The sequence below is a fragment of the Chiloscyllium plagiosum genome, unplaced genomic scaffold, assembly GCF_037043375.1.
Source record: "Chiloscyllium plagiosum isolate Xiang-an unplaced genomic scaffold, Cpla_swu_hap1 HiC_scaffold_10, whole genome shotgun sequence".
NCBI classification, from domain to species: domain Eukaryota; kingdom Metazoa; phylum Chordata; class Chondrichthyes; order Orectolobiformes; family Hemiscylliidae; genus Chiloscyllium; species Chiloscyllium plagiosum.
The window spans coordinates 70,522,510-70,549,236 of record NW_028270148.1 but is presented as its reverse complement, the minus strand read 5'-3'; the positions used below and the strand labels follow the sequence as shown (position 1 = coordinate 70,549,236).

The window sequence follows — 26,727 nt, the reverse complement described above, 5'->3', positions numbered from 1 at the left end:
GTGTTAGGTGCATTTGTCAGAGGGAAATGGGTCTGGATGGGTTACTCTTCGGAGGGTCGGTGTGGACTTGTTGAGTCGAAGAGCCTGTTTCCACACTGTAGGGAATCTAATTTAATCTAATGCCTGCAAATGCCATCAGTTAAATTTTGGGTATGAGATGTCATTAGGACTGGGTGGAGGATGTAGCCTGGTATGGGGCATGAGTGCCTTATGGGGTGAGTGGGCACACAGTTGGCAAGGGGGGCCATAATGCACCACCTTTGTGGTACCATAAACCATGAGTCCTTTTGAAAACCGATCCAAGCCCATGAAAATTGTGGATGATGATGGTATATCTATTTCTGCAATGGAGCAAGCGAGTCAGAAGTTCAAGTTATGGCCACATCATGAATCCCTGCTCCCTATCCCTGTGGAAACTGGAAAATGAGGTCAAGAAGCCTGGAATTAGCACATGCCCTCCATTTTCAAAATATTTCTGACTGGGTGAAAATGTGTTCCAGGTTGCTAGTCATACAATGTGGCCACTCAGACTGAGGGAGGAGAGTAGAAAGAGAGGGAGGAGCAGTACAAAAATGAAGCAAACAATATTTATTTACTTGCTTAATTTATGCATATGCAGTCTTGAGCAGGAGTGAGCTTTCCTGTTGCATAATTTAGAAATGAGTCACGTTTCAAATTGACTCAGCCAGAGCGTGAGAGGATCCCTTCAGCAATGTAGATTTATAGAATTCATTCTCTGATCTTGACTAGTGTGTCTGGAAATCTATTATAAAATGGCATTACATTAAGAGTTACTTATTCTTAATGCCAAATTCATCAGTAACTTTGATTACCAGATGCCTGCATAAATTACTCTGGTAATAGGTTTGCTTACCTTGCGTGGAAGTTTAATTACAATAACCTGTGTTTTCTGTATTTAATTTGTTTGGGAGGTAGCCAGCGATGAGAAGATTATCTTCACTTTTAGACAACTCCATACAGTGCCCATTGCTAAATCTACAGGTGTATAATTCAACACAGCAGGGTTTAATGTTGAACAGGTATAGGAAAGTAGATAATATCATTCATGAAAGGGACATGTGTAAGTTCCTCGACACTTCCAGGAGTGCACATTTGTAAAATATAGAAAACAGAGGCTGCAAGAGTTTCACCCAAAACATTAATCAAGACAGTCCAAGAATCCTTGGCATGAGGATTTTAAAATTTCCGGCCTCTTGACTCTCATCATATTATGGTATCATGGCATTGAATGGCAACTGCTATTCAACTGTATGGGGCTGCACACTTCTGGAGCAGGTGACACTTAATACAGGCCTTTGGCTTAGAGGTAAGGACATTACCACTATACCACAAGAGCTCTCTCTTATTAGTTTGAAAACACTGAGACTAATTAAATAAATGAGTTCTAGTTAACTCAGCCCTGGTCAGGAATCGAATCTACAACCTCTTTTATATGCCAAGTCCAGACAGTGCCTTCTAATACGACACAAAAAAAGAATTTGCATCTTTATCAAAACTACACTTATTACAGAAGATCAAAATAATATCTGTTTATCATTATTTCTTTTGATAAAGTTATTTTACTTCACTTTTATAGAACAATTATTTAAATCTTTTTTACAAACGTGAGTTTACAAAACTTTCAAAGGGAAAAGTATAAAACTCTGTGGTTTATGACACAGCAGCTTTTGAAGGAGGTAAGCGATTACTGATGAAAGTTCTTTCCCATCTATATTTTCACCACCGTTTGTATTCATTCATATTCCCACAGGCTGGGCTTCCAGGATTATCCAGCTTCCAGCACATAAATTATCTCGTGAGCAAACAAAGGAAAGTGCAGGAAGAAACTGAGCAAATGTTTCCCAAGGTAGGTGCCAAACCCACAGGCCCAATGCTCTCTAGTTAGCAGTGTTTTTCAACAGCAGACACACCACCCAGTGTTAGAATTAATACTTCTTTTCCTCTTCAGCTAATTAATTGTTGTCACCTAAAGTGAGTAGGTGCTGGACAAATTGCTTGCCTTGCTTTTTAAAACTCACAGGATGGAGATAGATGCTCATTGTGATGGGCGGGGGGGGGGAGATGTAGCATTAGTCATTCTTCTGTGCAGTCAAGATATAAAGACCATTAACACATTGAATTCTAGCTGAAATAATACATTTGCAAAACCCGAAGGCAAACAAAAGAAAATCTGTGGGAAGATGAAAAACAACCATTTCAGGTTGTTGCTGGCAGTGTAGAACTACATAGGCATTCTAGGAGGATGAAGTTATTTGAAAATATTTTTTCACAAGTGACTGTCAAAGTCAACTCAGCCCACAGAAGAAAGATTATATTGGAGAGTCGGTAAACAGAGCATAACTTGGCAGTCAGCAGAACTGCAAGAGGCATTACTCACAGGCCAGTTATAGTCTTTGGCAGTGACAGCTGAGAAGCACCCCAATAAATATGCAGTGAAGATTTACAGCGGGCAAGGCTAGCATTAATTTGTTGAAAATTCAAAGAAGGCATTTTTTTTGGGATACTATTACAATATAGAGCGAATTGAAACAGCAAAAGACAGAGTTTGTCATTATTTTTCAGTTATAGACATCATTGATGCTCTTGTTAAGAGAGCAGGTGTTCAACCGGCATGTAGGAGGTGCAGAATGCAAGGATTCTGCAGGTTTGTTTCTAAAAAACAAATATTTTCAAACAACCTGTTCAGATTTTTAATCACACACCTCTAGATTAGGTGGGTCTTGAACCTGGGCCTCCTCATCCAGTTACTAGCCTGTTCTTCTGGATCAAATAGTCAGAAGTGCTTTCCATATGCACTTGTTTCATGTGATTGTTTCATTAACACCAAACTATTTCAATTGTTACCTGGCCAATTTATATCATATTTCGATTGGATTTGCTCTTTTGCAAAGTCCATCTCTTTGAAATAGAATCAAACGTGGCCCAGCTCTTAAACTGGAATCTTTTTAGTACATGGTTGTTTTTATTGGATACTTTGCAAAGTTAAATTTTTTTACTCCCTTCATGTGAGTTCTTTTTCCTCCCAAAAACAGCATTTTATGGTTGAACTGATGGAAAATTACCTGGACATCTGCAGTCCTAGACCATATCAATAGAGCTTAACATATCCACATATCAGTGACAGAACTGCTTCTGTTTGGTCTGGAATAACAGGCCAGAGATTTGAGGCAGGGTTTTCTGTTTGGTGCCAGGGCCTACGCATCTGGGTCAAATGCAAGTCTCAACCCTGCACAAAAGTGTTTTTTTGCAAAATGTTCCAATTAGTGGCCACAGGAACATAAATTTCTGGAAAAGCTCAGCAGGTTTGCTAGCATCTATGAAGAGAAATCAGAGTTAATGTTTCGGGACCAGCAACCCTTCCTCAGAACAAGGAGCTTTTGCAGCAATTTCTGCTTTTGTTTCTGATTTCCAGCATCCGCACTTACTTTGGTCTTTATTTAGTGTTCAGAGGGCATAGTCATAGTCCAGTTAGGAACAGTGGGTAGGCTCTTGATATTAGGAGCCTTTTGGACTGAAGGAATTGCAGCCTGCATCTTGAGGTGCCCCCTGAATACTTTTGAAATTAAAATGGCTACAGCTCCCCCATCCCGCTATATCTCTCCACCGAGTAGCCTGGGCTGCAGATGGGGCTAGATAGGTCTGGGGCGACTAGGCATGCAACTGATCCAGGAGTCTTGGCCCACCCAGTCTGCTAGCTGGGTCATCCCTAGGCAGCCGTGACTGAGTTCCCAGAGGATGACTGGAAAATTCGAGTTGGCCTCTGACCAATGTGGTGACTGTCCTTCTGATTGTGTTTGAACAGAGACAGCAAAGATTTTGTTTGAATATTGATAGATGTAAATCAAAAGCAGCTGAAAATGTGTTGCTGGAAAAGCGCAGCAGGTCAGGCAGCATCCAAGGAACAGGAGAATCGACGTTTCGGGCATAAGCCCTTATGCCCGAAACGTCGATTCTCCTGTTCCCTGGATGCTGCCTGACCTGCTGCGCTTTTCCAGCAACACATTTTCAGCTCTGATCTCCAGCGTCTGCAGACCTCACTTTCTCCTCAGTAAATCAAAAGCAGGTGTACTGAAGGTGAGAATATAGGTCTATTGAAGGAACTATAGCTAGCAGTTCTAAAAACATTAACCTGTTTACAGGTCTGTATTTTCCTGGTAATCCTGAAAAGATTGAGATGAAACCCTGCACACAGGCACATGTGTATTCAGTATTAGAATGACAAAAAGTGTAATCTCTGTCCACATATATTGCCATAACAGGAAGTCGTGCTTTGTTTGACAGCTGATATTAGTTTAATCTTCTTCACATGCAGGACCAGTAACAAAACAGAGAGAGAAAGAAAGACAGTCATTCACAGCTCACAATCAGATGAAAATAACAAAAACTGCAACAAATAGTTCAGAGCTGGAGAGGGTGGAAGGAGGTCAACAATAGAGTTGTAATGAGTCACAGTACCCAGTTGCTGAAATCCCTGGCAGCAGAACAAGTTGGGGAAGCTGAGCGTGCAGTCAGTCATGAAAAGATTCACTGGGGAGGCTCATTTTAAACACCAGCCGATTTTCCTTATGTCAGTGTGGATGATTTTATAGTGCAGTTCATTTTATGGAAAGATCACAAATATTAGTGTGCAATCCTCTTATCATTCAGCACCACAAGTTGAATGCTGCAGAAGCATATCAAACATCACTTACTAGTTTCTGTCTGGTGTTTTTTTTACTGCAGCTCAAATATTCCACACCGTTAACTCTTTAACTAAGTTATTTTTGCAATGAATGGTAGAGCTCCCTTTTAAATACTGATTGTTTCAAAGCTATGTAAAATAGGAATGCCTTCAAATCTTACTTTTGATCATTGCCGAAGCAATCTCAATGCACGGAGCAACTTAATTTGAACACTTTTGAGCTAATGGTAAAATTAACAGAGTCATTAAAGCAGCTTAAAGTAAAAGCCGACACCACCTCCTAGATGGCACTGGGCACTTTCTGAAAGTGCACATCTCACCTTCAAACAAGCTGCCATTGTTAACTGCTCAGTGGGGGGCAGAGGGAGAACAGAAGACGTATCAAAAAATACTGCCACCTTCCCATGATGATGCACTCTAATTTTATGGGCTGCGAGGAGGCAAGTTTTACACTAATCATTTAAAGAGCAGCCAACAGCTGTTGGAAGATTGTTGGAGGGATGGGTGGGGGAGGGGAAGACAAAGTGATCTGCCGAGGAAGAAAAGATCATGAAGATTCACTTTTACCTTTGAAGTTTACAATAGGCTGAGTCTTTCCTATTTCCTTTCTGTAAGAGATGTCTCAGATATTTTAACAATCTGACCACCTAATTACAGTAAGCCCTCACTTTAAGCTGCCACACTTAGCATCATTTTCTTGTAACGTTATTTATTTGTTGGGGAACTGTTTTTTTTTCTGATTTGCATTGCCAATTTTGTTTTGACAGTATTTGCATTCACTGGCAGCATGCAGATTGGACAGTAGCATTGAGTTGTACATTGGCATTGCAGATCAATGTATGTCTAATCTGAGACCCTCTCTACTTTGTTCCAGATTGAGTAGGAGGCCCCCACCTCTGGCCAGATGGCATTTCCTCACACTATTCCAGTGCTGATTTGATCTGATGTCAGGGAGGGGAGAGAATTGACACTGGGATAATGGAATGAGAGCAGGAAAAGAGAAATTTGTTGAGGATAAAAGATGAAAGGTATAATCATTGGAGAGGACAAGCAGAGTGAGTGAGACTGTAGGTAAGTGTTGGCAGGTGTGGGTAGTGGAGGGATTTGGTGTCACTCTTACAGTTTCAGAGCTTGAGCCTGGCACTTTACATTGGGGGCTAGGGGCAGTACCTGTCAATAGGGAAACCCAGGGCGTCGCCATTATATACTCCTGGGTTTTGAGTAACCATCAGACATGAAATAGAGCAGAAAAGAGGAAAGCCAGAAAAAGGAGACAAAAACACTCAATAACAATTCACTCAAAAACTACAACTTCTTTCACATTTGCTGCTCCTTCTCATTTCACTGTTGAAGTGTAGCTCTCATGTTATTTGTTCATTATTATCGAATGGAATCTTTCAAGAAATTGATTGAGTGTCATTTTTGGTGAATTTCTTGGTGGGTATCTCTCCATGAAGCCTCACAGGTTTTATCGTTTTATCGTTTTATCTTCCCCAAAGTCCCCTTGTTAGCTGTGCCCCTAAAGTGCATTGCTTTTCATATTATTTCACTTGTCCGAGCTGGACGTACTCCAGGACGTCCTGGGACTCTGGGTACCAGGCCCACCTTTGATGGGGAATTGTGCACCTGGTCGAAATGCTGTCAGTCCAGAACTGCTCTGCCTGCTTTGTTTTATTAGCCACACACATGTCTCACCAGTTTACAAACATCCTGGTGGGCAGACAGTGCAGACGAGGGCTGGCTCATTCATCCATGACCAGTTGAGGAGACTACGGTACCAGACCCTGGTCTGAGGTTTCCACCTGGCTCAGTGCTGTCTCCAAAGGCTGAAGAAATCCCCAGCAGTGCTGCAAGAAGGTCAATCCTTCACTGGGGCAAGTGCCACCTTCTTCTTTCCAATACCACACCTTCACCACCTCTCTGTACCCACCTTGCACTAAGGATCATGCTCATCCCTCTCACTATTGCATGTAGCAACTTTGCCATTTGCTCTCATTCACACATGCCCCCCCGAAACCTACTTATCCTGCATGCTGTGTGCACTTCCTACTCTCACTCGGGGCACCTTGCCACTTTTCCACCATCTGCACTAGCACTAACAATTGTGTCAGCCACTTTCATCTCTCTCAATCCCTCTGTTTGTCTCATTCCAGGAGAAAAGGTCCACAGTAGGGTCGGAAAAGCCAGGACAGGTGGAGGGGTGCAGATGTGAAATTGATGTCACACAGTGCCATACGGCAACACATCCAGCCCCTTCACTAACCTTTGCTGCCAAGTATAACCAGCTGCCTGACTTTGTCTTAAACAGCAATTCAGTACAGAGATACCTTGACAGTGAGGGGACAACCTTGCAAAAAGGCAAGCAAGACAGGAATGCTGAGGCCATCTAAGGGGGTAGGAAGTGAGTGAGCGCAAAGAAAGCAAGCGATGATCCCTGAGATGCAACGTCATCGAATTCATGATATAGGCACCTGTCCCTGCCCGCAATGTGGCTTTGGCAGCAGCACTCCAAAGTGCAGAATCATCTTCCAAGTGGATCAGAGATGTGCCGAAAGAGTGCAAAGTGGCTAGTTACATGTTGGATGCCAACATCTATGGATGTGGTTGTCTACAGCCACTGCCGATGGCGTGTGCCCTGAGATGTTGGTACTTGGTGTCCAAGATGGATGTTTGGAGTCACAGGTACCTGCTCTGACTTTCATGTTGGGAATTCTTGGTTATAGTTTCTATCTATCAAGATGGAGAAGGAGAAACTGCATGAGGTAAGATTGTGTAATAATGAGCTGTTAATGGATGTAAATAGGCCTCTCACATTCTCAGCAATGAGATTCTCATCTTGCTATCCAATGGCTGGCTGGAAAATGGATCTTTTTACTCTAGGTGTCGAGAAACTCCTTACTAGTCACCTCACATGATTTACCCAACTTTGTAATAAGTGCTCACATCATTCAGAGGCTGGGAAGATTTCACTTGTGTTTTGCGCAATGATTTTAATAGCAATTTTTAATAATATTTTTATCAAGCAGTTTGGTACCAGACGATGAGCTTGAGTTTGAGTCAGACTGATCAGGGAGGAACTATATTCAAAAATTGTTTTTGGGCTAAAGTATTACAAAGTATTTATTACAATTAATACTAAATGTTGCTATACATGGCAATTGTAGATTTACCAGCCTCTGATCCTACAGTTATATTAGGTGAGGACTAATCTGTCCTTGTGTGTTCATGTCCATGTGCTCACAAGACTCTGTGAGGTTCTAGTCTCATGTAGCATGGTCTAGTCTGGTCGTGTTCTAACTCCACCTACACTGTGTTGTTCACGTTCAGAGGTATGCAGCTCTGTAAGATCATTGCAAGGTTGTCCAGGGTCCTGAAGTCTTTACATAATATCTCTTTCCACCTTTTCCCTTTTTTTTACAAATGTTGACTAACATTTATACATATTCTCAAAACATTTGGAAAAATAAAATCCCATTTACTTCACAACATGACCACTTTACAGTTTATCAAATTCCAAAGAAACTTTTCTTCCCTATCAAATCTATAGGTTTAACCTTTTTTTCAGTTTTGGTCCCGTGATCTGTGAAGCCTTTCTCTGACTCACACAACTGAGATTCTTACTCTCAGATACTATATTCCTTAACAGTTCTGAACAATTTCCTTTTCCAGAAGAAAGTACCCTTACATCAGATTTCAGCCATGTCTCCTTTGAACTGAACTCAGAAGCTTTTAACCATTTTTCTAAAGAAATTTTGCTGATTCTTGTGAAAATAAAACATTTCCAAAAGTTTCCAAAATCTCACAAGATAGTCCAGCTTTCCAACAACAAAGTCTTAATTGTAGCAAAAGAGCCACTTCTCAGAAATCTAAAGAAAATACCAAGCAATAAATCAAATCATTCCCAACACAATATGTATATTCATGTATTGGAACAGAACCTTGAAGAACATGTCAAAACTACCCAGAAATAAGCTACTTTCTATAAAGAACAACAATGTCTAGATGGACCACTTCTTTTTTTCCTTGGGAAACTAACAACCGTATCCAACATTAATAATGGAGCAGAAGAAGTTTAACCACCTCTTAATTCTCTCACACTTACACCATTGCAAATTCCTTCAGTCAGATTGAGTGAATCTCTGATTTAATGAAAACCAACAAAGAACAAGCAAAATCACGAACTTTATCTACAGAAGAACCTCGATTATCCAAAGGACATGGGCAGGGAGTATTTCATTTGGTTAATCGAATGCTGGATAACATAGTTTAGCTGAGCGTTGGAACCTTGCGATCTTGCCAGATAATCAGAAATTCAGATAATCGAATGCCAGATAATCGAGGTTCCACTGTATATAATTTCCATATCTTTACTGATTTACCTCACAAAAGAGATGAATCAGGTCAAAGATTTCGGGAGAGGATAGGAGAGAGGGGTGGCACGTTGGCTCAGTGGTTAGCACTGCTGCCTCACAACGCCAGGACACTAGGTTTGATTCCAGCCTCGGACAGCTATCTGTGTGGAGTTTGCACATTCTCCCTGTGTCCAGTTTCTTCCCACAGTCCAAAGATGTGCACTTTAGGTGAATTGGCCGTGCTAAATTGCCCATAGTGCTAGGTGCTAGTCAGAGGGAAATGGACTAGTCAGAGGGAAATGGGTCTGGGTGGGTTACTCTTCGGAGGATGACTGTGGACTGGTTGGGCCAAAGGGCCTGTTTCTGCACTGTAGGGAATCTAGTGTAATCTAATCATAATGAAAACATGTACAGAAAATGTTGCAAAATGTATTCTAGCTTTGTTCCCCTGCAGCATAACTTTGACTCTTCTTTTAAGCATTTGGATTTTAAACTAGTGACATATGAGTGTTGGTCTATTTTTGTGAAGGCATTTACTATCTAATTAGGTCTATCTTTCTGAAACCAGTATGTGTCAGAGAGGTGACTGAAGGTCTCCTAGCAAATTAATAGAAGTTAATTTATATCGTGAGATTTAAAATGAGAGAAGAGAAATAACATTATGTCATTTTAAAGTCATAGAGTTGTACAGCACAGAAACAGACCCTTCGGTCCAACTCGTCCATGCCGACCAGATATCCCAAACTAATTTAGTCCCATTGTCCAGCAACTGGCCCATACTCCTCCAAACCCTTCCTATTCATATATCCATCCAGATGCCTTTTAAATGTTGCAATTGTACCAGCCTCCACCACTTCCTCTGACAGATAATTCCATAGACGCACCACCTTCTGTGAGAAAACATTGCCCCTAGGTCACTTTTATATTTTTCCCCTCTCACCCTAAACCTATGCCCTCTAGTTCTGGACTCATCCACCCCAGGGAAATGACTTTCTCTATTTATCCTATCCATGCTCCTCATGATTTTATAAACCTCTATAAGGTCACCCCTCAGCGTCCAATGCTCCAGGGAAAACAGCCCCAGGTATACAACCTCACCCTATAGCTCAAATCCTTGGAACATCCTTAGAAATCTTTTCTGAACTGTTTCAACTTTCACAACACCCTTCCGATAGGAAGGAGACCAAAATTGCATGCAATATTCCAAAAGTGCCCTAACCAATGTCCTGTACAGCCATAACATGACCTCCCAACTCCTGTAGTCAATACTCTGACCAATAAAGGAAAGCATACCAAATGCCTTCTTCACTATCCTATCTACCTGTGGCTCTACTTTCAAGGAACTGTGAACCTGCACTCTTTGTTCAGCAACACTCCCTAGGACCTTACCATTAAGTGTATAAGTCCTGCTAAGATTTGCGTTCCCAAAATGCAGCATCTCGCATTTATCTAAATTAAACTCCATCTGCCACTTCTCAGCCCACTAGTCCATCTAATTAAAATCCCATTGTAATCTGAAGTAATCTTCTTCCATTACACCTCCAATTTTGGTGTCATCTGCAAACTTACTAACTATATCTCTTATGCTCACATCCAAATTATTTATATAAATGACAAAAAGTAGTCGACTCAGCACTGAACCTTGTGGCACTCCACTGGTCACAGGCCACCAACCTGAAAAACAACCCTCCACCACCACCCTCTGTCTGCTAAATTTGAGCCAGTTCTGTATCCAAATGGTTGGTTCTCCCTGTATTCCATGAGATCTAACCTTGCTAACCAGTCTCCCATGGGAAACCCTTGTCGAACGCCTTACTGAGGTTTCCTGAAGAAAGGCTTATGCCCGAAACGTCGATTCTCCTGTTCCCTGGATGCTGCCTGACCTGCTGCGCTTTTCCAGCAACACATTTTCAGCTCCATATAGATCACGTCTACTGCTCAGCCCTCATTAGCTTAGCAGAACCTCAGATGAGCAACTAAGAGCAAATTACCACAGATGCTGGAATATGAACTGAAAACCAAAACTGCTGGAGATCATAGCAGGCCAGGCAGCATCAGGCAGAGAAAAAAAGCTAATATTTCACGTCTAGATGACTTCTCATTAGAGCTAAGGCAAATTGTGGACGGGGCAACAACAGTGGGAGTAGGGGGTGTTGGAGTGCTGGGGAAGAATGGATGTTGATAGTTCAGATTAAATGATTGTAGTGTGAAAATAACAGAACAATGATGTGTCTAACTGCCAGACTGGAAAGAACAGACTGTCCACAAGGGGGGGAGTTGAATTGAGGGAGACAGAATGTAAAAGGCAAAGCTAAAAGAAAGGGAAAGAAATGTGTTCACAATTTGAAGGTATTGAACTCAATTTTGAGCCCACAAGGTTGTAAAATGCCTAGTTTGAAGATGAGATGTTACTCCTCCAGTTTGTGCTATGATTCGACAAGTGAGCATGAGAGCGGGATGCTGTGTTAAAATGACCAGCTATGGGAGGGTCAGGGTCATGCTTACATATGAACCAGAGGTGTTCTACAAAGCAGTCACCATTTGTGTTTAGTTTCTCCAATGTAGAGTAAGCCACATTGGGTGCAGTGAATACAATACACAAGATTGAAATGCTGCTTCACCTGGAAACCATGACTTGGCTGGTGTTGGACTGGGGTGGACAAAGTTTTTAAAAATCATACAACACCAGGTTATAGTCCAACAGGTGTATTTGGAAACGCTAGCTTTTTGAGTGCCGCTCCTTCATCAAGTGGTTGTGATGAAGAGCCTCCTGGTGAAGGAGCGGCGCTCCGCAAGCTATGCTTCCAAATAAACCTGTTGGTGTTGTGTGGTTTATAACTTTCAACTGGAAAGACTGTTTAGGCCCTTTGAATGATGAGCAGGGACTAGGTGAAGGGGCAGGGGTTGCAACTTCTGCAGTTACATGGATAGGGGCATGAGAAGAGGGGCTGGTGATGGTGGTCGAGGAATGGACTAGGGTGTCCCAGAGGGAATGATCCCTGTGAAATGCAGACAGAAGGAGTGAGGGGAAGATGTGTTAGTGGTGGGATTCTGCTAGAGTTGTCTGAAATGGCAGATTTTGATCTTTTGAATGCAGATGCTGGTAGGGTGAAAAGTGAGCACAAGGGGGAACCTGATCACACTGTTCTGAGTCATGGGGAGGGGCAAGGGTGAAAGCACAGGTGATAGGTCAGATGCAGTTAAGGACCCTATCAACTGCAGTGGGCGGGAAACCACAATTCTGGAAGAATACTGAATGGTCTGGACAGAGTGGATGTTGGGGAAATGTTGCTATTGGTAGGAGAGACCAGGACCTGAGGCCACAGCATTAGAATAAAGGGAAGACCTTTTAGAATGGAGATAAAGAGAAACATCTTCAGCCAGAGAGTGGTGAATCTGTGGAATTCACTGCCACAGAAGGCTCTGGAGGCCACATCATTGAGTATATTTAAGACAGAGATAGTTAGGTTCTTGATTGTTAAGGGGATCAAGAGTTAGAGGGAGAAAACAGGAGAATGGGGTTAAGAAACAAATCAGCCATGATGGGATGGCAGAGCAGACTTGATTGGCTGAATGGCCTAATTTCAGCTCCTATGTCTTATGGTCTAAGGAAGCCATTTTTGCAGCGCTGTTTTGGAAGGTGGTATCATCTGACCAGATACAAAGTAGACAAATACAGTGAAGGAATTGGGAGAATGAGTTGGAATCCTTGCAGGACCTAGGGTCGCTTTAGTGTAGATAGCTATGGGAGTCAGTGGACTTGTAGTGGATGGCAGTGGACAGTCTGTTCCCTGAAACGGAGACAGATAAGTCAAGGAAAAGAAGGGATGTGTCAGAAATGAAAGATGTGAAAATTACAGAGGAGTTGAAATTGGAGGCAAAATAAACAAATACCGTAGTATGAGATTGTCTATGTTATTGTGTTGCATTGATGTCATGGGCAGTTTATTGTTCAGATGAGAGGTCTCACTCCTCTGGCCAGATGGTTTATTGTGCTTTAAACAGTCAACATGCTCTGTATAATTTTGCATTAAGTGGAACCTTTGCTGCATAATACTACTTGATCAAATTTCCAGATCTGAATCCAGCACATTCAGGAGTTAGTTTGTGTTTTGATTGAAGAAATTCAGTGACTGATGTTATAATGAAATTCAGTGACTGATATTATAATCCTAGCTGATTTTAATACTGAACAAGTCAGGACCTGGAATGAAATATTGCCTGATAGATCATATCAGACTACAACGGAATTTTGATCAAATGGGCCAATGGACCGAGAAGTGGCAGATGGAGTTTAATTTAGATAAATGCGAGGTGCTGCACTTTGGGAAAGCAAATCTTAGCAGGACTTATACACTTAATGGTAAGGTCCTAGGGAATTTAATTTAACAACATGGAAACAGACCATTTGGTCCAACTCGTCCATGATGACCAGATATTCTAAATGATCTTGTCCATTTGCCAGCATTTGGCCCATATCCCTCTAAGTCCTTTGTATTCATACACCTATCCAGATTTGTTTTGAATGTAGTAGTTGTCCCCATCCCCAGCACTTCCTCTGGCAGTTTATTTCATACATGGACCACCCTCTGTGTGCAAATGTTGCCTCTCAGCTCCCTTTTCCCCTCTCACTGTAAGCCTATGCCCTCTAGTTTTGGACTAGCCTATTCTGGGAAGAAGACCTTGACTATTCACCTTATCCATGCTCCTCATGACTTTACAAACCTCTATAAGGTCACTCCTCAGCCTCCAATGCTCCGAGGAAAATAGTCCCAGCTTATTCAGCCTGTCCCTATAGTTCAAACCCTCCAATCACAGCAACATCTTTGTAAACCTTTTCTGAACCCTTTCAAGTTTAACATCTTTCCTGAAATTTGACATATCTGATCCCTAACAGTGACGTTAGCAACAACGTTGTTATATTTAAGGTTCAAAGCTTTATTTGGAAATTTAAGTTTTATCAATTTCATTCATTAAATAACAAAAATAATGCAAATCTGATCACATGGTATCAAATTCAGTGGGGAACAGCTCAAAAAAGGGGAAAAAAATTGCGGTGAATGAAATTATGGCATACTTCTTTGATACTGTTCAAATGTCATTCAATGTTATCCAGTGAAGCCACTTTTTTGGAAAGAATCTATGCAATGACCTTTGGAAATTCTTTAGCCATCCTGGAAAAGGAATATCTTTACTGAACTCGGTGAAGATGCCGTGTTGGTAAAGGAGACTAAACTTTACATTGAGAACAGCATTTAAAACTCAACAACTTCAAGTTTTAGTACTTCAACAATCTTTAAAACAATAAAGATTTAACAACCTTAACCAACAAATACTATGAAAAGGCAGTAAAATACTGTACTACAAGGAGATCAATATCCTACTGATATTCATAAGACCATAACATGTAGGTGCAGAAGTAGGTGATTCAGCACAGTGAGTCTGCTACGCCATTCAATGAAATCATGACTGATCTGACAATACACAAAATCCACTTTCTTGCCTTTACTCCATAATCTTTGATTCTCTTACTGATTAAAAATGTCAGCCTTGAATATAGAGTCATAGAATTAAAGAGATGTACAGCACGGAAACAGCCCATTTTGGTCCAACTCGTCCATGCCGACCAGATATCCCACCCCAATCTAGTTACCTGCCAGCACCCAGCCCATAACCCTCCTTTTAAATGTTGCAATCATACCAGCCGCCACCACTTCCTCTGGCAGCTCATTCCATACACGTACCACTTTCTGCGTGAAAAAGCTGCCCCTTAGGTCTCTTTTATATCTTTCCCCTCTCACCCTAAACCTAAGCCCTCTCGTTCTGGACTCCACGACCCCAGGGAAAAGACTTTGTCTATTTATCCTATCCATGCCTCTCATGATTTTGTAAACCTCTATAAGGTCACCCCTCAGCCTCCGATGCTTCAAGGAAAACAGCTCCAGCCCCAACCTCTCCTTATAGTCAAATCCGCCAATCCTGGCAACATCCTTATAAATCTTTTCTGAACCCTTTCAAGTTGGGTCTCTTGCTGAGATATTTGTATCATTGATAGTCACAGTGAGGTGCTGGAAAACTGGAGGTTGGCTAAAGTGCTGCCTTTGTTTAAGAAAGGTGGTAAGGACAAGCCAGGGGACTACAGACCAGTGAGCCTGACGTCCCTGGTGGGCTAGTTGTTGGAGGGAATCCTGAGGGACAGGATGCACATGTATTTGGAAAGGCAAGGACTGATTAGGTATAGTTAACATGGCTTTGTGTGTGGGAAACTTGATTGAGTTTTTTGAGGAAGTAATAAAGAGGATTGATGTGGGCAGAGCGGTAGATGTGATCTATATGGACTTCAGTAAGGCGTTCAACAAGGTTCCCCATGGTTTCCAATAGGATGGAGACCGGAATTGAACGCAATAATTCAAAAGTGGCCTAACCAATGACCTGACAGTCGCAACATGACCTCCCAACTCCTGTATTCAATACTCTGACCAATAAAGGAAAGAAGCTATGCACCTTTGTTCTCTTTGTCTCTTTGTTCTCTTTGTCAGCCTTGAATATAGAGTCAGAGAATCATAGAGATGTACAGCACGGAAACAGCCCCTTCGGTCCAACTCATCCATGCCGAACAGGGATCCCAACCCAATCTTGTCCCACCTGCCAGCACCCAGCCCATATGCCTCCTTTTAAAGGTTGCAATCGTACTGACCATCACCATTTCTTCTGGCAGCTCATTCAGCTTGTTCTCTTTGGTCTCTTTGTTCAGCAACACTCCCTAGGACCTTACCATGAAATGTATAAGTCCTGCTAAGATTTGCTTTCCCAAAATGCAGCACCTCGCATTTATCTAAATTAAATTCCATCTGTCACTTCTCAGCCCATTAGCCCATCTGATCAAGATCCCTCTGTAATCTGAGGTAACCTTCTTCACTATCCTACTTAATGACCTAGTGCCAACAGCCCTCTATTGTAAAGCATATCACAAATTCACTATCCTCTGAGAGAAGACGTTCCTCCTAATCTCTGTCTGAAGCGTGTGATGTAAAAGGAATTTAAGGGACAACTTTATCATGCAGAGGGTGGTGTGTGTGTATGCAATGAGCTGCCAGAGGAAGTGGTGAAGGTGAGTATAATTACAACATTTAAAAGGCACCTGAATGGATATATGAATAGGAAGGGCTTAGAGAGATATGGGCCAAATGCTGGCAAATGGGACTAGATCAGTTTAGAATATCTGGTCAGCGTGGACGAATTGGACCAAAGGTTCTGTTTCTGTGCTGTGTGACTCCCTGCCATTTTCATTTACTTTTCTCAATCAAGTTTATTGAAACCCGTACCTGAAGACTGATCCTAACATCCTAACTGATGTTAACTTTACCAATAGCTAAGATTTTTATTGACCCATTGTTAGAAGGTTTTCAACTCAGCTGGCAGACATGTGGCAGTTCCTCATGTCCTGGTGTGGAAAGCTCTGCCGGAAAATGCATGGTTGAATTCTGGAAAGTGTGAAAATAGATGAGCCGTGGGCCAGATGGGATTTATCCTAGGATTCTGTGGGAAGCTAGGGAGGAGATTGCTTCGATCTTTATGTTGTCATTGTCTACAGGAATAGTGCCAGAAGACTGGAGGATAGCAAATGTTGTCCCCTTGTTCAAGAAGGGGAGTAGAGACAACCCTGGTAATCATAGACCAGTGAGCCTTACTTTGGTTGTGGGTAAAGTGTTGGAAAGGATTATAAGAGATAGGATTTATAATCGTCTAGAAAGGAATAATTTGATTAGAGATAGTCAACACAGTTTTGTGAAGGGTAGGTAGTGCCTCACAAACCTTATTGAATTCTTTGAGAAGGTGTATGAAGGTAAAGCGGTTGATGTAGTGTATATGGGTTTCAGTGAAACATTTGTTAAGGTTCCCATGGTAGACTATTCCAGAAAATACAGAGGCATGTGACTGAGGGTGATTTAGCAGTTTGGATCAGAAATTGGCTAGCTGAAAGAAGACAGAGCTCAGTTACTAGTGGTGTACTGCAAGGATCTGTTCTTGCAGGGTCCACTGCTGCTTGCCATTTTTATAAATGACCTGGATGAGGGTGTAGAAGGATATGTTAATAAATTCGTGGATGACACTAAAATTGGTGGAATTGTGGATAGTGCCGAAAGACGTTGCAGGTAACAGAGAGACAGAGATAAGCTGCAGAGCTGGGCTGAGGGTTGGCAAATGGAGTTTAATGTGGAAACATGTGAGGTGATTCACTTTGGAAGGAGTAACAGGGATGCAGAGTACTGGGCTAATGGTAAAATTCTTTGTAGTGTGGATGAGCAGAGAGATTTCGGTGTTGATGTACAGAGATCCCTGAAAGTTGCTATCCAGGTTGACAGAGTTGTTAAGAAGGTATACAGTGTGTTAGCTTTTATTGGTACAGGGATTGAGTTTTGGAGCCATGAGGTCATGTTGTAGTTGTACAAAATTCTGATGCAGCCACAATTGGAATATTGATTACAGTTCTGGTTACTGCATTATAGGAAGAATGTGGAAGCTGTGGAAAGGGCTCAGAGGAGATTTACTAGGATGTTGCCTGGTATGGAGAGAAGGTCTTATGAGGAAAGACTGAGGGACTTGAGGCTGTTTTCGTTAGAGAGAAGAAGGTTAAAAGGTGACTTAATAGAGACATATAAGATAATCAGAGGGTTAGATAGGTCAGTGAGAGCCTTTTTCCTCGAATGGTGATGGGAGGACATAGCTTTAAATTGTGGGGTGATAGATATAGGATAGATGTCAGAGGTAGTTTCTTTATTCAGAGAGTAGTAAAGGTGTGGAGTGCCCTACCTGCAACAGTAGCAGACTCGCCAACTTTAACGGCTTTTAAATGGTCACTGGATAAATATATGGATGATAATTGAATAGTGTAATTTAGATGGGCTTTTAGATTGCTTTCACAGGTCGGCGTAACATTGAGGGCCGAAGGGTCTGTACTGCACTGTAATGTTCTATGTATTAACTGTACCTTTTCAATGTAATTATTTAGGTGGAAACAAAATTTTCCTGTTTCTGTCCTTCAGGGATTAAATTTGTTTTGGATATGTGCTAATCAGCCACTCATCATAGCTACCCACTTTGAATTCATCCCCTTAGCTCTTAGAGAAATGTTACTGTTCCCATTGACTTTTCAAATGCTTATTTCCCCTCTTAGTATGTGTAAAAAGTTTTTTCAGACCCGCAGTCTTCTAGTGGTTTGTCTTGATGATTTTCGGGTTTCCATCACAGCAACAAATCAGCTCTTTATGGCTTTCCTGGCTGCTAGCTGGTCTGAAAGCTATACCAGTAATTTACTGAATTCTCTTTTCCAACTCAGTCTGATTCCAGATCTTCTTTGTTACCATGATTTTTAAGGTAGTAAATTGCACCAGTGCCATCTTTATGTGGTTTTGCAAAACACTGTGAGTTTGGGTATAAGACAAAATCCACAACCACCTGATAAAGGAGCAGCGCTCCAAAAGCTAGTGCTTCCAAATAAACCTGTTGGACTATAACCTTGTGTTGTGTGATGTTTAACTTTGTACACCCCAGTCCAACACTGGCACCTCCAAGTCAGGATTTAAGACAGATTATTTAAGAAGAATTCAAAGTCAAGAATTGTCTCTAGGATTAGTTTAATGCAGCATTATGTATTGCACATTAATACTAAATGCTGCTAAATATAGTAATTGCAGATATAGCAGGCTTTGGTCTTAAAGCTATGTTGGGTAAAGATGAATTTCCTTCTTCATGCACTCACATCCATATGCTTTTAAGACTCTCTGAAGTTCTCAACTAGCGTATCTGGTCTAATCTAGTAGCGTATTGTAACCCCACCTACACTGAGCTATTAAAGCAGCTCTGTGACATCATCACAAGGTTATTCCATGGCCCTAAAGACTTCTCAAAACAATAATATTACCCGCTGTTTATTTTAGATATGTTGGCTCCTAAGTTAATAGAAATGCCTATTTTCAAACATGTGAAACTTAACGTTTTGCCTTCAATTAATTCCTTCATATTTAGTGACTTTATTATGCCAATTATTTCAGCTAGGAATGCAGAATGCTGCACAAGTAAGTTACAGTACTTCAACTTGTACACTGTTTTCTCTAGGACAGAAAAGTCTGGTGGAACCTAACTTTAGCTTTAACATTGATTCCTATGGAAATCTAGCGTAACATGGAAGGTGATGTGCTGCAACTGCAAAAGGTGGGAGCTTCTAGATGCCAGTGCACTCCAGGCAAACACCTGCAGTAAGTGTGGGTTTCCTCCGTTGGTACTCCGGTTTCCTCCGACAGTCCAAAGATGTGCAGGTTAGGTGAATTGGCCATGCTAAATTGCCCATAGTGTTCAGAGATAGGTTAGGTGTATTAGTCAGGGGAAATGTAAAGTAATAGGGTAGAGGAATGGGTCGGAGTGAGATACTGTTCGGAGGGTCGGTGTAGACTTGTTGGGCCTAATGGCCTGTTTTCACACTGTAGGGATTCTATGAAAGTAGAGGCAGCTTGGACACAGAATTTGAGCTTATGGCTGAACTACAGACATCGCGACACATCAGGGAGGGGAAAAGTGTACCTGGGCAATATATTTCAGGAGGCAGTCACACCCCTCAGGATAGGTTCATCTGATTTGCAAACTGGTCAGGGAAAGGAGGGTGTGACTGTGAAATTTTTTCAGTATTCATTCATGGGATGCCGACATTGCTGGCTAGGCTAGCATTTATTGCCCAGAGGGCAGTTAAGAATCAACCACATTGCTGTGGGTCTGGAGTCACATGTAAGCCAGACCGGGTAAGAATGGCAGTTTCCTTCCCTAAAGGATGTTAGTGCATCAGATGGCCTTTTTTCCTCCTGACAATTGATAATGGCCATCGTTAGATTGGCCAGATTTTTATCCATGCTGGGAATTGAACCTGGGTCCCCAGAACATTTCTTGGGTCTCCATTTTAACAGTGCAGTCAGTGATAAATCCATTCAGCCACCATCACACCTGCAGGTAGGGGATACAGAAGGCAGAAATCTCAGCCTTTGCAACTGTCTTGAGCTTGTATAGATGAAAGTGATGAGAGTGAGGGCTACAAGATGGATAAGTTTTCTGACTGTGATACAGAAAGCTATTCAAACGGTACAAGGGACATTATAGTGAGGGAGGTTGGCTCTCTTCTTGACAGCGAGAGCAAAAGACCAGAAGGTCTTGTTGCCTTCCAGTGCCAGAGTTGGGGAGATCTGATAAGGGCTAGAGTTGAACATTTTAATAGGAGTGGGAGGATCCAGTCATCATGGTCCAAGTGGGTACGCAGCTATAGAGGCCAGTCAAGGAAACAGGTTCTGCACAGTTGGAGTGAATAGCAAGGCACCAAATTAAGAAGCAGAAACTGAAAGGAAATAAGCTCTGCATTATTGCATGGACAACGTGCAAATGAATATATGGCTCAAAGACTAATATGGAACAAGTGGATTTTGGTTTGTGGGCGATGAGACCAGTACAGGGAATGTGGGGGTGTGTACCAGTGGGACAGACCAGACCTGAAAGTTGTTGAAACAATATTTTAGTGAGTCACATAACAAAAGAAGTAGAGATGATTTTAATCTAAATAGTGGAGTCAAAAGATCAAATTTGGGAAGATGTTGTAAATTAAAGAGTAGAGACTAGGCAGCCGAGAAAGGGATTTAATTTGAGAAATGATAAACAAGCCATGACAGGAAGGAATAGAGAATATAAAGGGTCATTCAACAGATAAGGCTGAAGGTTACAAAAATAATTAAAGGATATGGCTGAAGGCTCTGTATCTGATTGCACATAGCACAAATGGGGGTAGGTGATATCCTGGTGGTATTATCGCTAGACTATTAATCCAGAGACCCAAGTAATTTTCTGGGGACCTCGGTTTAAATCCTGCCATGGCAGATGGTTGACTTTGAATTCAATAATAATCGTGAAATAAGAGTTAAATTGCTGATTGTCAGGAAAAACCCATCTGATTTACTAATGTCTTCTAGGGAAGAAAATATGCCATCTATACCTGGTCTGACCTACATGTGACTCCAGACCAACAGTAATGTGGTCGACGCCTAACTGCCCTCTGGGCAATTAGGGATCACCTTGCCAATGACTCCCCTTTAAGATCTAATTGCCATTACTGAGACATAGCTGTATGATGACATAGATTGGGATCTGAACTTTGGCAGGAAGTTAGAAAAAAGTGCAGAGTGGCTCTGTTAATGGATGGTGATATCAGCATAATAGAGAGGCATGACCTAAGTTCAAGAAACCAGGATGTAGAAGCAGTTTTGGGTAGAGATGTAAAATGATAAAGGCAAGAAGCCACAGTAACCATGGGCAGCACAGTGGCTCAGTGGTTAGCACTGCTGCCTCACAGCACCACCACCCGGGTTTGATTCCGGCCTCTGGTGACAGTCTGTGTGGAGTTTGCACATTCGCCCCCCCCTGTGTCTGCGTGGGTTTCCTCCGGGTGCCCAGTTTCCTCCCACAGTCCAAGGATGTGCAGGTTAAGTGAATTGGCCATGCTAAATTACCCATAGTGTTCAGGGATGTGTAGGCCTAGTGCATTAGTCGGGGGAAAATGTCGAGCAATAGGGTACAGGGATGGGTCTGGGTAGGATACTCTTCAAATGGTCGGTGTGGACGTGTTGGGCAAAAATGGCCTGTTTCCACACTTTAGGGGTTCTATGAAACTATGTGGTAGGATGGAGTATATAAGGGCAAATAACGAGAGCTTGTCAGAAGGTTCAGTAAAAGTCATGGGGAATTATAATCTATTTATATACTGGAACAATCAGATGGGAAAAGGTAACCCAGATGAGGTCATTGATTGTTCTCAGGGAAAATTTTTTAGATGACGTACTGGAGTCAACTAGAGAGTGGATTATATTTGACATGGTATTATGCAACACAGTAGGGTTACTCAACAACTTCATAGTGAAAGTGCCCCTAGATAGCAATGGTCACAATACAATTGAACTTCACATCCAGTTTGAAGGAGAAAAGATTAAGCCTAAGATAAGCACTTTAAACTTGAATGAGAGCTTGGTTGTGGATATGTTCGCCGAACTGGGAAGTTGATTTGCAGATGTTTCGTGCCCTGTCCAGGTGACATCTTCAGTGCTTTGGAGCCGCTTATAAAGCGCTGCTGTACTGTGTCTTCCGGGATTTATTTCTGTTCCGGCTGCTTCCAATTGTTCGTTGGAGTGGCTGATATATTGGGTCTAGGTCTGTGTGTTTGTTGATGGAGTCTGTGGATAAGCTCACCTCTTACAAGTGATTTTATAAGTGATTTGGATAAAGGGATGAAGGGATTATACTTTTTTTTGTTAATGACACAAAGATATATAGGAAAGTAACTTGCCAAGATAAAGGATTGGTCAAAGATCTGGAAATTGGCATATAATTTGGGAAATTACGAAAGTGTCCATTTTTAGAATTAGAATCAGGTTCTATTGTCACATCTGCTCAAGTAAAGGGATACAGCTGTATAGTGAAAAGTTTACAATGTTGCCATTCCCAGCGCCATCTTAGGTACAAAGCTAAATACAAAGTCTTAGGTACAAAGTAGAAAAGCAAAGAAATAAGTTCGAAGTTCTTCTTAATATGAAGTAGAAGAATGAAGAAAGTTGGAAGTTCAGCTTTCTAAACCTTCTTTAGCCTTGGGCTTGCCGTTGCTTTATGCTGGGCTTTCCCCACAAGGGGTTTGGTCTCCCCATGAGATGAAGGCTCAATCTCTCCCCCACGTTGAGCTTGATCTCCTACACGATGCTGTCTAACCGCCAACCACTGGAGTCCCAGCTGAGCTCATCAACCACCTCATCATCGAACGCTGAACCCTAGCCGCTGCCATGCTCTTAACCCAAATGGCATCACCTCCATGACTAGCTCTCTCCTGAAGGTAAGTTACAAAAAACAAACTAAAAATTTAAAAGGAGAAAAAGAATAAAGAAAAGAAAAACAGACAGTAGATGAGCCCCACGCTCAGAGCCTGAACACTGTCTCCTCCACTGCCGATATCTTGCTATTTTGGCAGGAAGAATAACAAAGAAGCATATTGTCTAAATGGTGAAAGATTGCAGAGCTCTGAAATACAGAAGAGTCTGGGTACGCTTGTGTATGAATCACAAAAGACTAGTTCACAGGTAAAGAAAATAATTAGGGAAGCTAACAAAGCTTTAATACAAAAGTAGGGAGGTTATGCTTTGGTGATAAGGGCACTGCTGAGGCCATCCCTGGATAACTGTGTACTCCTTATTTAAGAAAGGATATCCATGTATTGGAAGTAGTTCAGAGGCCGACTTGAATGATATGTGAATTCTCTTATGAGGATAGTTAGAACAGACTACACATGTGTCTGTTGAATTTTAGAAGAGTATGTTGTGTGATGTAAGGTGTATGATTTATATATACTTTAATATCATTTATTTTTGAGTTTGAATTTGTGGCAAATGGGTTCTCTCTGAGTCTGAACAGGTTTAATGATTAATTTTTAAGTATTTCTGTAATTAAGTATTTCTGTAGTTCTGTATTTGTTTACATTGGGAGAATTTTATAATGAGGTTGACAGTTATGCATTAGAATCCAGTTTGAGAGGATCAATCATTGATTTTTTTTTCTTTTGATTAGAGGAAACATCCATATCTTGGAAGAAAACTTTTTTTTAGTGTCAGTATGGGCAGTTCTGCATGATTCTTAGTTGAAGCTGGAAGTGTAAAGCTGTTGCTTCTGAGAAAGGGAGAAGAAGGTTTAGAATTGTTAAAAATAGATTACCTTACTGTGAGGAGTTTAATAGAAGTTCCAGAACAGAAGTATTTGGTTAAAACCCTGAAGGGGTTATCTGAAGCTGAGAAAGTCTATACTCAGTTACATGATGAATTCAGGAAGAGGTTATCAGAGTCACGAGACTAGGGAGTTGAAGCCTCATTTAAATAAAGCATTTTTAGAGGCGGATACATCTGATTCTGCAATAGTATCATCAGCTGTGATCATAAGTGGTAATTTGTTTAATGTTTAAAGTTTGATCTGGAGTAATTGTAACAGATGCATATGAAAAGGATGTTTCCTCTTGTGGGAGAATCTAGAATAAGTGGGTTTCTGTTTAAAAGTGACCTATTTAAGACAGAGATAGGGAGAACTTTTTTTTCCTCAGAGGTTTGTAAATCTTTGAAACTCTCTTCCTCAAAAGGTAAGGGAAGGAGAGTCACTGACTATTTTTAAGACAGAGGTAGATTGATTCCTAAGAAGTAAGAGTTGAAACGTTATCAGGGGTGGCGAGAATGTGAAGTTATCAGATCAACCATAACTTATTAAATAGTAGAGTTGGCTTGAGGAACTGCATGGTCCATTCCTGCTCCTAATTTGTGCTGCTATGTCATTTTCACTTAAAGATGTAATTTATATGAACGCAACCATGATTTTGAGAACTTTAGACAAAATCGTGCAAACACATGTTCACATTTACTCCTTTTCTAGTTATTTCTTTTCCATGTAGAAAGAACTACAGAAATAAGGTTTGGATTTTAGATTTTTCTCCCATGTGTCCAGAAGTTAAGAGAGATTAAAATGTTCCCTCTTTGAAGTTGTCAAAATAGTCTATAGCAATTGTCTATGTGTTTATTGATGGAGTCTGTGGATAAGCTCACCTTTTACAAGAGTTGTTATAAGTGATTTGGATAAAGGGATGAAGAGATTGTGTCATTAACAAAAAAGTTATAAAGATATATAGGAAGGTAATTTGCCAAGATAAGGTGGGTAAAATGGGTTTTGGGTAGATAAGGGATTGGTCAAAGATCTGGAAAATGGCCTATAATTTGGGTAATTACAAAAGTGTCCATTTTTAGAATTAGAATCAGGTTCTATTGTCACATGTGCTCAAGTAAAGGAATATTACAGTGGTGATATTTTCAGACTGAGATCCATGATACACAAGCAGTTTCCCAAAAAGCAAGGCCAAGACACTCTCATCCCCTTGTAGCATCTTGACTCCAGCCTCATGTTTATGATAAGTAATGGATTCAGCCAGTTGGGAGGAAAACAGTTGTCTTGGTGCTAGAATCGTTTATTCCACAGGTAGACCATCATCACATTAGGAAGCAACCCATATCTCGGATCAGTACTTTGCAGCAAAAGCAATATGACATTGTTTTCAGGTTGCAGGTATATTTTTCAATATGCATAAAACCATTGTTCCGTGTGTTGGCTAACAAAGCCACAGTTATGCCAATAAATATCAGCAACACTGTGCTATTGCTACTACTCAGTAAAATGCAGAAACCTTTGTAAATTATTCATACATTATTTCCCAAACTTCTAACACACAGAAGTCCAGGCAGAATTGACAGATTTTTATTTGTGAAAGCTTACTTTAAACTTTCTCCTTGCCTGTTTAAAAAGCAAAAACTGCAAATAAAAAGAATAGTTAAAAGAAATGAAGGAAATATAACTCACAGGAATTGTGGGAAATATTACACAGGATCTTCATCACACAACAGCATCAAAATTGCTTTAGAAATTTGAATTCCAGCTTACTGGAAATAAAAATGGCTGGAATTTAAATCAGGCTGTCGATTCATGATCACTCATTTTACAACTCTACATAGTTGGGATCTACCTTCAATCATCTTATTTTTGCTGTAACAAAAACAGAAGAGGTAGAAAACCCAATATCTCACAGAACAGATCGTGAAATTGTTGCAATTCAACTCAGTGGTGCAAAGGTTGTTCAAGACTAGAAATTACCATAACATGGAAACCATAGGCTATGAAAGAGTTTTTAAATCACACCACCATCATTTTCATTCAATAAATTGTTTCTTGAGTGGGGAAGTTGTATGCAGGTGACTGAAATGATTCACCACCTCAACAAGAAGCAAGAGAGCGTTGATTATTTCAGCTTGGTGACAGCCATATCTTTCTTGTCAGTTCTGTGTCTTTACCAGTAATAATGCTGTTTATGTTGGTCCTAATGAAACACAAAATAAGCAAGAGAGGTAGTAATACTGCAGAGAGAGAAACAGAATGCACATTTATTGTCAGAAGTCATGATTCACACCAGATTCTCAATTTGGATATTGGGCAATATTCTTACTGAAGGTGGACTCCAGTTTATGCATATAAAACACAAACACCAGCCTGTTCTGTGGTAACAGTACAGGACATTTATATGACTGTACTAATTTTATGTTCCATTCAGCAATCTAGCAGCAGACCTTACATGATGGTGTCAAAAGTTATATTATAAACCAGAGATAACCAAATGAGTTGTGTAGGCTGATTGCATGCAGATTGTGAGTAAATATGCATCTGAATTGGTTATGAGGTTCTTTGATCAGAATGACTGTAAATTAAGTAACACATCAGTGGAATTATAGCCCAACCCTTTATAATCAATACAATTTAGCAGGTGCCAAGGTGCTTTTGAATCAGCCAGCCGAGTGTCTGGCAGCTTTAAAAAACCCTTTTCTGATTGGAAGTTTCTGGAGCCAAGAACCTGTCATTTGAATCTGACCTTTCATGACTAGTTTCTCACATTCAGGGTGGAATTAAATCCAGTCCTTTGCATTGGGAACCATGGCAGCCAGTCCATTTACCATATGTAGTCAAGTAATTGTCAATGTTATGTAAACGTTTTGGGCCATAAAATATCCTTCATTTTTCGTATGT

At 41.0% G+C, this 26,727-nt stretch overlaps 1 protein-coding gene across 1 annotated transcript in view; it reads left to right on the top strand.

The window, feature by feature from the left end:
- Nucleotides 1–26,727, top strand: part of LOC122552905 (uncharacterized) — a 153,254-nt gene that overhangs the window by 87,205 nt on the left and 39,322 nt on the right. The window contains exon 8 of the mRNA XM_087991440.1: nt 1,772–1,867. Coding sequence (XP_087847566.1) covers nt 1,772–1,867 — 96 coding nt within the window. The remainder of the gene's footprint in view (nt 1–1,771; nt 1,868–26,727) is intronic.